We start from the raw sequence: 11,178 nt of genomic DNA on the forward strand, positions 1-11,178 counted from the left end.
GAGAAACACCCACCGCTCGACTAAAGTCAGCCCCGAGTTCTCCGCCGCCACCGTCTTTTTCCTTTTTCTGAAACCATCCAGAATCCGTTTTTTTTCTTGCTTGTAACCGAATTCGAGGTAGTATAATCGCTCCTCTACTTTCTCCTAAGTATATAAATGTGTTATTATATTAGTTGTAATGATAGGAATTGAAAAGAAACAAATCCATGCATTGTGCGTTGAAGAAATCGAAAATTCCCGTTTTCTGTTCAGATCTGTTTTTTTTTTGTGAAACTATTCATATGGAAAATCTGATCCGTTCATCTTGTTCGTCTTGTTGAGACGATTCCGGAAAGGTATAAAAAGCCCATTTTCGATGTCGGGATTGATCACACGACCCGATCAAAGTTCCGGATTAAACCATATATATATATATATATATATATATATATATATATATATACTAGTGTTTACCCGTGCCTACGGCACTACGCACTCCGGTTGGAATTGTCTGTGCCTATGGCACTTGCTAGTTAGTGGCTCAAACACTAAATCAATTCATTAATGTGTAATATGTGATCATTTTCTTAGTGACACGAAAGAAAATTATCCGTGCGTACGACACTTCCCCAACTAAACTTTTAAGCTAGCTATAAAGAACTATCAATTTGCTTATGGAATCTCAGTAAATACCAAGTAAAAAAGTTAAAATAGCACTATTATGGATCCCCCACCACATACATTAAACCCATTTTGCAGAAATGAAAGAACATATTAGAATCCAAAAATCAAAAATCTCAATGTAACTTCAATCACTAATAGTTATCAAACGCCATAAACTAACCATATAAGGAGTAAAAAAAATTAGTTCGGTCCGCAAGAAAAAAACAGGCTATCGAAAAAAGCTTCAGGCTTTGGTTGAAATACCTCAGTGTAAGCGATCACTGGATGCATAGTGCTTGCTTATGCCTACGACACTACCCCCATGATAACAGAAAAATGAAGGAAGAAAAAGAAAAAGAAGGGCCTGAAAACATATGGACCTAGCTCGTAGACTACACTATTAAACTATTATTCAAAACGGAACGTCAAGAGGAATCAAAATAACAAAACTCGATTATGTGTAACATTTAACAACCCACCCACCCACCCACACCAAAAAAATCACCCAAATTTCTTGAATATTCGGAATAGACACAAATTCCACCCGAAACAGCAGCTAGATTGAAATTTAAACACTACTTGCACCCTGGAAAGAAACAGACACCAAAAACTCTCAAAAAAATCCCAAAAGAATGTTTCACACGGCTTTCAAAAAATGGTTTCTTTGTTAGACCAATTACCTTTGCTTTCACGGAACTTTCTTAACCCAACTTTTACGCAGCTTTCTTCAACCAGCTCGCCGGAATAAATTAAAAATTCCAAAGGAATGTTTCTTTTTTTTTTTGATAATCGAAAAAAATGTTTCTTGGCCTAGTTTTTGACGGGATTTGTAGATCTCGATAGGAATTTGAAAGATGACAGGGGAGAGAGGGGGAGGGGGGGGGGGGGGGGGGAACCCAATCGACAAAAGCTGCTGGGTAAAAAGAAGATATAACATTTTTGTGAAATATTTGAAAGATTGTGGGCACTTTCTTAAGAGAGTTGAAACACACACGTCAACCCTTGGATCAAGCAAATCTGAGCCATTGCAACAACTTGTCCCCACACCCTTCTGTTTTATAATAGAGATATATGATATATATATATATATATGTATACCTGTGTAGAAGTTCGTACAGTGCTCTGGGTAGATGATGACTGACGTCATCATGAAGCCATTCGTCAGAAATTACAGTTTATTCCCTGTGTTTTGGTTTATACTAAAATTTAATCCCAACCTACGTGAAATTATTATTTTACCTCCTGTGCTAAAATTTTAAACTTTTGGGATACATCTATGACTATTTTTTTGGGATTTGTGATTTATTTTCTACTTCAAAAGGATTTAGTAACTAAAAGTATTAGGTTTAGAAAAGAATAAAATTATTTTTGGTATTATTATTTTTATTGTTAACGACCCTAAAAAGAAATTAATAAAAACTATTATCAATTTACTTGTCAACGAACCTTAAGGGCATCGGCCAATCATAAAATATTATGTGTTTACATACTTGCACAATACCAATTGCTATGCTTGCCTTCATTTTGAGATACATGTTGTTTGTTGATTAAGCTATTATGAAGTATTATTGTTGTAATAGCTAGATTGGACTTAGGTTCACGGGGTGGTTACGAGTAGTGACTCATATAGACGATATTAAGTAAATAGAAATTGGTAAAGTGTTGGAAGTGTGAGTATGTGAATTGTGATTTGAGCCATGGTGATGGCAAGGGTAACCTATGGGGCCCTGTGTTGAAATAGGTTACTTGCGGGGCCCGGTGTTGTGACGCTAACGTATGATACGTCATGGAAAGTTTCTCTTCGAGGAAGAGAATGGGTTCCATGAGACGGTTATAGTTGGTGAGACGTTAATGTATGATACGTCATGATAAGTTTCTCTTTGGAGAAGAGAATGGGTCCCATGAGACGGTTATAGTTAACGTGGGGTAGTGGATGTCCGACCCTAATGTACGATACGTCATGGGATGACTCGATCCTCCTGTTATGGTCTTAAGTGAGAACATGCTCGGTACATAACTTAGGTGCGCTCACCTAGGACCCTGGTGTAGGATAAGCAAGAGGAAGGGTGGACCCATGAGACGGTTGTAGTTAGTGGATGTGGGAGGAAAGGATCTCGTGGAGATGATCCTTAGATTTCATGTAAGATGATGGATAGTAAAGAAAAAGAAGATGTGTTATTATTCTGTACCTCTCGTATATTATCAATTGTGATATTATTGTTATTTTTGAATGTAATTGTAAGGTAGGGGGTTAGTAGGTTTGAGATTATCTACTGAGTTTCAAAACTCATTATAGTGCCGTTGGGCTGGCGTTTCATGCCAGGTATTCAAGATACTGAAGAGCAGATTCCACTACAAGACGAGCCGTATCAGAGTGAGAACCTTCCAACTGAAGAAGAGGAGTTTGTTGAGCCTTGGAGACCATACCCTTAGAAGCTCTGTCATTTTGACGTACTTTAATTAAATTTTCATAAGTGTTATCACATTTGTCAAACTCTATTTCATCTTGTTGGTTTGTAAAACAATTAAGTAGGTTTAAATTTGGTATTTGAGGTTTCCTTTGCTAAACTTTGTTTAATAAAATTTCATTTCTTATATATCAGTTTTATGAATTATTAAATCATTTGAAAATGATTTAATTAACGTGTCCGAAAATCGGAGCGTTACAGGTATAATTTAAAGTCCGAATGGGATCAAATATTTTGGATATTAAAATCTGAATGAGACAAAAAAATTCAGATATTACATTCCGAATGAGCTATGCTAACAAATTCAGCTGATGTTGTAGTACATAGGGGCCAATCGGCCAATTGGATACTAAAATCCGAATGAGGCAATAAATTTCAGATCTTAAAATCCGAATAGGGGCAAACAATCAGACTTTAATATCCGAAACTGTGGAAAACAAACGGACTCTAATGTTCGATCAAATCTGAAATACACGATATAGCAACATACTTACTGTGCGTTTCTCAAAAAAATTCAAACTAAAATTGAACAAAAATAAAAAACACCTGCGTAATAACAAGATTCAAAAATTTACCAATGTTCAACTTCTAAATAGTTGGTGATGCCGGTGTGTTGTGCTTTCTTCTCACACCTCCTTCGCCTCAAAGCTGTATTGCTATTGTGGTGTGGTGAGAGTGGTGTTGTGGTGGCTGTGGTGGTGACTGATGGAGGAGAAGAAGAAACGGGGCAATAGGAGAAGAAGAAACGGAGGAGGGAGAGAGAGACGGGAGGTGGGCCTGTAGGGTGGGGGTTGGTGGTGGCGGTAATGGTGGGTAGGCGGGTGGTGGCGGTAATGGTACTCGTGGGTGGTGGAAGTCGACTGGAGCTATGGATGGATTGGAGAGAAAGAAAACCTAGGTTAGAAAATGGAACGAACGGAAGAAGAAGGAATGGGATTGTTGGGTTGAATGTATGTTATGGTTATTGTATAGAAGGGCAAAAAGGGGAGTTCATGAATAATTTATTGGTTGTAAGTAGCAATTCCTTATAAGGTGGTGGTTTGTAGGTAGCAATTGACTGCGAGTAGCAAGAATTGGGTTGCGAATAGTAGCCACCAAATTTTTTCCTCGCCTTAAATTTCCTTTTGCAAGGAAAACGTAAATTCTTCACCGTAAACGATCTTTGGGCAACAAAACTGTTTTCCTCGCCTATTATTACCTTGTCAAATGGATTCTGTGAGGAAATTTGATTTTCCTCGCAAATAGTCATTCTTTAGCGACAAAATAAAATTTCCTCACTAATTTTTCTCGCAAAAGGTTGTTCGTGTTGTAGTGACTCTCAAAAGGTAGCATAGCACCGTACATATGTCTTTTGTTAAATTTCCTAGAGGGTTCCAACCTAAAACTAATTGGCGATAGGTGGAGTAGCCTCTAGATTTTATTAACTAAACTTAGGTGGCTTAGATGAGTGATATGGGACAAGTCTAACACTCCCCGTCACGTGCAGCCTGGATGCACGTGGAGATACGAATTGAGGAAATCAGGAGATTTGACTCAGGCGACCCCTCACGTGCAACCCGGATGCACGTGGAGGTATGAATTGATGAGTTGACTCGGGTGACGGAGACTTGACCACACGATGTGACTAGGAATGGCAACGGGGCGGGGCGGGTTTTTGCATACCCCAACCCCGACCCGAAAATCATTACCCGCCCCCGACCCGAACCGACCCGATTTTTTTGGGGTACCCCCGTCCCCGTCCCGATCGGAGAATGGGTTTACCCGCCCCACCCCGCCCCATAAAAATTAAAAAAATTAAACTACAAGTAAAAATTTAAAAAAATGCAAAATAAAAATAAAAATTGTCTAAAAAATAAAAGTTTTGAAATTATTTTTGTGTCTTTTGGTATCGCAATTTTATCTAAACTTTGAATTGCAATCAGTATTTTAGATACTTCATTCCATTTCTTTATGTGTAGGATTTATTATTATAAATATTTGAAGAAAACTTTTTAAAAAATCCACTAAACACCAATAAATATCAATTTTTATTTCTTTTTTAAATTTGATTAGACTACTTGACAGTAAAGAGACATTGTTTTTTAGATTAATGCTAAAAAAATTAAAGAACATGTATATAAGTATATATACATATATAAATAAATACATATATATATACACACACACACACACGCCGGGTCGGGGGGCGGGTAATTTCGGGGCGGGTTCGGGGGCGGGGTACTTTCGCCCCGAACCCGAGCGGGTTTTGGAAATTTTACCCCAACCCCCGAAAATGGATTGAAAAACCTGCCCCGTTCGGGGCGGGTACACTTGCCATCCCTAGATGTGAGGCCACCCGAAACCTAGCTTTGATACCAAATTAGATTGTTAACCACCAACCACCTAACTCTAAAAGCTTAAGCTTTTAGAGGGAGGGGCAACTTTATTATTTATACCTTCAACATGCCCCCCTCACGTGTAGCAAGGCTCTCCTTCATGAGTGGGCAAAACACGTGTAAATTTTTTAACATTAGGTAAGCGGTGGGATTCAAACACAAGATCTATTGTCCGCTCTGATACCATGTTAAATTTCTTAGAGGGTTCCAACCTAAAACCAATTGGCGATAGGTGGAGTAGCCTTCTAGATTTTATCAACCAAGCTTGGGTGACTTAGATGAGCGATGTGGGACAAGTCTAACATCTTTACAATTATTTTCACGTGACGGTGCTCCAGCATCAAGTAATTAATAATTTACCGCAGCGCTTAATTATACCGTCCGTCTCGACAATCAATGGTCCGAATTTTAAAAAAACTTTTTCAGAGAAGAGTTTAACTCTTTTCTTGAAGAGTTTTTTTTACAATCCAAACCGTCGGTGAATTTGAGAGCGATGAAATAGAGTAGATGGGATAGACTTTCTGACCAAAAAATCAAATCGCAAGTCTCAACACAATCTCTAGCAATATCAAACTTGGAGAAAGCTATAAGATATATTTTTCCATTCATTCACTTTTTTCACTATATTATTTTTCCTTCTCTCCACATTACACATGACTTGTCTGATCTACCCTTCTCTCATCTCTCTCTCTCTCTCTCTCTCTCTCTCTCTAACATCACTGGCATCTCTTTTCTTTTCTTTTTCTCTCTCTCTCGACATATTTTCTTTCAATCCAAACAAGATCCATCGGATTGTATACGAACCATCTAACTGAAGGACATAAATAGATCAGTAACGTTTAGTTATTAGCGGTCCCCATCTGAATCTGACCGTTACCGTTACCTTGATCGACTTCACCGTTGGTACCAGTTACACTCTTGTTCTTCTCCAACTCCCTCATCGTGGTCCTCCACCTGAAGAAGGTGCCAAACAAGACCTGCATTTCCTCGAGGGTCTTCCCTTGCGTTTCGGGCAGCAGCGTGTAAAAGAACACCCATCCAACCATAGCCACTCCCATAAAGAAAAAGAAGACCCCTCCGATGGTAATCGCCTTTGAGAAGGACAAAAAGGTCATCGATATGATACCGCTCATCAAGCGGTTCACACCCACTCCCATGCTTGTCCCCTGGGCCCGCAGCCTCAAGGGGAAGATCTCGGAGTTGTAGACCCACGTGATGGGCCCCATACCGATGGAGAAGGTCGCGGCGTAAGCCAGCACCGAGGTGATGGCCATAGCTAGGGCCCAGTATAGTTTCTGCTTGGATTGGTCTATGATTGTTAGAAACATCCCTAGACTGGCGAGGGACAAGATCATTCCGGCGACGCTGGTTAAGAGTAACGGCCTTCGCCCGACCCGATCCAGTAAAAATGTGGCCACGAGAATGAACACGGTTTTGACGAGTCCTACCGCCACCATGCAAAGTAGCAACATTTCTTCGTTCGTTATACCTGACAAGTGATGCCACCACAAATAGTAAACACGGGAAATAATTTCGCAATTATTTGATTCTTCATGAGAGAAATCTGAAAAGTTTAAAATACTAATAAAAAAAAACTATACATTTTATATCTTAGACTGTCTTTGAGCAATCTAACGTGAATTTATTTTTGTTAATCTTTTCTCAACTTTTTTTCTCCATTATACGGTTGTTTCAAAGAGAGAATCAAAAAATAGAAAAAAACAAAACTAGGGCTGACCCAAAGTATTTAGGGGCCTAGACCAATCATTAAGTGGGGCCTTAAATTTTTTCGCAATTATACAATAATAACAGATAATTTAGATATCTAAAAAATCTACACCACATTTCACGCACGCAAAATATGCTTTGGTGAAGTGGCTTGGGTTTCTCCTTGTAGTTTATTTGGCACAAGTTCAAAACTTGGTAGCAACAGATTTTGCACAAGCCTTGTTTTTATTTTTTTTTGGACAAATAAAAATTTAAAAGAAGTGTTATGGGCGGGATTCCAACCATCGCGTCTTATAGATTTTTTGTTTTGAACAAATAATATATATAATTATTCCTAACGGGGGTGGCCCCTCTTTTTGAGCCAAAATTTCGGGCCCCAGGCCTCTCAAACATAACTAGCAATAAAATATAAACACAAAAGAAAGATGAATTATTTTAGTTAGATATCGAAGTCCTAAGTTTGGATTTTGAAACAATAATTGCCATTGCATGTTGTAATATACCAAGTTGATGTAATTTTCTTACTTTTATTTTCTGCTATACCTGCTTTCTTGAAAATTTTGGGGCTGTACAAAAAGACAGCGTCGATGCCAGAAGTTTGTTGAAAAAAGTGAATCCCGATGCCGGCGATGAGAATATGCTTAACGGTGGGCGTGGGGTGGACAAGCAACTCCTTCCAGACATCTTCTCTGTGGCTGCGTTTCGGCACCTGAACAATGTCATCGTCGCACTCCTTGGGGATCCCGACCGCCTCCTTGATGTCGGCCAGCAGGAGCAAAGCCTCCTCTTTGGAATCGGACGTTTTATCCAGGACTCGCTTCGCGTCCCCGAGTCGACCTTGGAGGACGAGCCACCGGGGCGACTCAGGCATCGCTAGGACTCCGAGGGCCAGGAAGACCGACGGGATTCCTCCGACTCCGAGCATGAGGCGCCAGCCTAGGTGGAGCGGGAGCTTGGAGAAGGCGTAGTTTGATACGTAGCCCAGTAATATACCTAAAGCAATGGAAATAAGATTAGTAGGTATTTAGCGGACAGAAAATGCAAAGATTTTCTCTACATGGGTGAAAAATACAAGTTTTTTTTATCAGTACTTGGGTGAGTTTGGGTGAGTTTACGCTATTGGCTAACAGTATTTTCGGTATTTTAGTCCAAAAATACCCATTATTGAAAACGATCAATCTCCTTAGCTTTATTGTCTAAATAGTGTATTTTAATTAAGTGCAAACAAGTGGTATTTTGTCATCTATTTAAAGACAGAAAATATGGCGTAAACTCAAATTTAGGATCGTTTTTCCTTGGCTTGGTTGGCTTTCTCCTGAAGGGCCAAATACAATTTAAAAAAATATAAAATGCGGATTTTTTGAAAAACCATTTTCATTTTGCAAACTTATCATTATTCTTTTTTTTTCAATCATTATCAAGTTGTACTGCCATTAACACTCCGTAGAATTTTTTTTTTTTTTTTGGCTGGCCAAAGAAATGGAAGAAAGCATCACAATGAGGGACCGAACATCCCAACTATGTTGATACCGGATGTCAACAATCATGTGCCCACCAAAGCCCCCGGAGAAAGACATCAGATGGAAAAAGCCAAAAAAGTACAAGACCTCCCAACAAAACAAGAACAGTGCTACAATGGCTGAAAAAGTGAAAGCCAAAATAGGCTCATCCAACAATCAATTTGGGTTAAGTTCTGCTAAGGGCCTTTTGGATTTTTGGATTTTTTCCGTTATGTTCGTATTTAAATTCTTTGGTAACAAGGTAAGAACTCTTAAGGACAATCAAGGTTCAGATTCAAGAACACTTGAGGGATCAAATTGACAAAATTGAAAGAAAAGGGAGAAAAAAGAAGCAAAGTGTGTACTTTGAGTACTAATACTATATTTCATCCTACTATTAATCTCTTCATTTCATATATTTTTTCTTTTTTTTAAAAAAATCCTGTTATTTTACAAATGATTAAACAACTTGATTTTGTGGCTAATTTTACAAAGCTTTTATTCTATTTTAAGAGATTAATTGAAATCTATAAACTAGTGAAAGGAAATTTTTTATTTTCTTATCCGAATAAATATATATGGATATGTGAGTAAATTTCTCAATTATTTTCTTTTTAAAATTTTCCCTAATTCAAATTATTGTTGTCTACAGTTAACTCCTTTAAGCTGTTGATCATAATTTTTTCAAAACTTTTTTGTATCCTTCTCATTTAAAGCAAAACTTACAAAAATTTAAAAAAGAAAAGTAACAAAAATGAAAAAAAAGATCCAATGATATCTCCTTCAGGGGCATTTTCGGGATACTCAGAATTAGGCAAAGGCCGCCAAACAGGACCAACTCTCGCAGGTGTACAATGTGGTCTCATTATTCAGTGTTTCAAAACTCAAAACCTTTTCATAGAATCCGGTGATCCATAGTACTATCACGTGATGATAAAATGATTTGGAATACTACATGGACGGGACTGCTCTATATGGTCCCTTAAAATTCATAATTTTATAAATGTTTTATATTTCGTTTTATTCTCTCATGATACATTATCTTTAGGCTTCGTTTCTTTCAATGTAAAATATTTTTTCAGAAAATAAATTTTAAATCTTTGATTAGCACATGAAAAATACATAATTATTTTCAAATTCCATCTCAGCACATGAGGCCACGTTTTTATTCCTTCTAACCAATGTCTTACAATATCTTAATTTGTTTAAGGAGAGAAAATTTCAGTGGTGGGTGGGTTTCATGTGATGCCCGCTCGGCACATACGAGCCATTCATTTCAGTTTTGGATGCTTAGATTTGGAGAGAAAGAGAAGAGAGAGTGGTGAGGTGCAAAGAGAGAGATGGTTTTAATCTGAACCGTCCAATACACTTTTGAATAACCCAAATGTGCCGAACAAACACCGCACACATGGTACCCACCCGATACTCAAAAATTTGCCATATACTTACACCATGCACAAAAATCGCTAAAATGAGTTAAGTTACGGTAACTTTGATTTCTTAAGGAAACGTGGGACCATAGGGCACCGAAAACAAAAACAAAAAACAACTTACGGAAAAAAAAAAGAGAGAAGGAAAATTATTTTCCTCCTCTTTTTTCCAGCTAAACCCTTAATTTAAAAAATAAATATTTATTTAAAAAATAATTACGTATTTTAGTTAATGGAATACAAATTGTGAAAAACAAAAAAACAAATTTTTGGAGCAATACCAGCGTTAATGAAGACTTCAGGAAACGAGGTAAGAAATCCTCGAGACGAAGAGGGGGAGACTTCGGCCGTGTAGACGGGGGCGATCATGAGGGCGCAACCGATTCCGACGCCGGCGACGAACCGGCCGACCATGAGGAAGGCGTAGTTGGGGGCGACGCCCATGAGGAGTGCTCCGACGAAGAAGATCACGGAGGCGAGCACGATGGTGTAGCGGCGGCCGATCCAGTCGGAGGTGCGGCCGGCGACAAAGGAGCCCACGTTCAGGATCCCCATCAGGACTTTCAGCTTGGTGTCGCTGATTTTCAGGTCCTTTTGGATGAAGAGGCCGGCACCACTAATCATGACCCCCATATCTGCACCGTTGAAATATTAGTATTCGTTCGATCGGTTTGGTTATTGAATTTAAACAAAAAGAACAAAGAATCCATTGAGCTTCTTTTCAATTCGTGTCAGTCTTGGGACCGTGCGAAAAGATAATCGGAGCTATTCAATTTAGTAAATCTGACCAAAACATAATCACTTTGGATTGGACATCGTTTGCCATATGAGTTCTAGGGGTGATCATAGTTCGGATTGGTTCGGTTTTATAGTAAACCAAGAACCAAATCAATTCCTACGGATTATAAAATTGAAGAACCAAACCAACCCACAAAATGCATATAACCAAAACCAATCCAAATCATTAAAATGCGGATTGGTTTCGGTTTTAAACCACGATTTGCTTTAAATTAAACTATTACCTTCGAAAAGTATT

General features: G+C 38.4%; 1 protein-coding gene across 1 annotated transcript; it reads right to left on the minus strand.

The window, feature by feature from the left end:
• Nucleotides 1–6,059: 6,059 nt before the first annotated feature.
• LOC131325678 (polyol transporter 5-like) lies at nt 6,060–10,790 on the minus strand. The gene is made up of 3 exons (XM_058358069.1): nt 10,424–10,790; nt 7,757–8,206; nt 6,060–6,974 (listed from the first exon to the last, which is right to left on the minus strand). Exons 1-3 carry the CDS (start codon nt 10,773–10,775, stop codon nt 6,325–6,327), a joined length of 1,452 nt encoding a protein of 483 aa, XP_058214052.1. The 5' UTR covers nt 10,776–10,790; the 3' UTR covers nt 6,060–6,324.
• Between the last annotated feature and the right edge of the window lie 388 nt (nt 10,791–11,178).

This window comes from Rhododendron vialii, chromosome 5a, assembly GCF_030253575.1.
Source record: "Rhododendron vialii isolate Sample 1 chromosome 5a, ASM3025357v1".
NCBI lineage: Eukaryota > Viridiplantae > Streptophyta > Magnoliopsida > Ericales > Ericaceae > Rhododendron > Rhododendron vialii.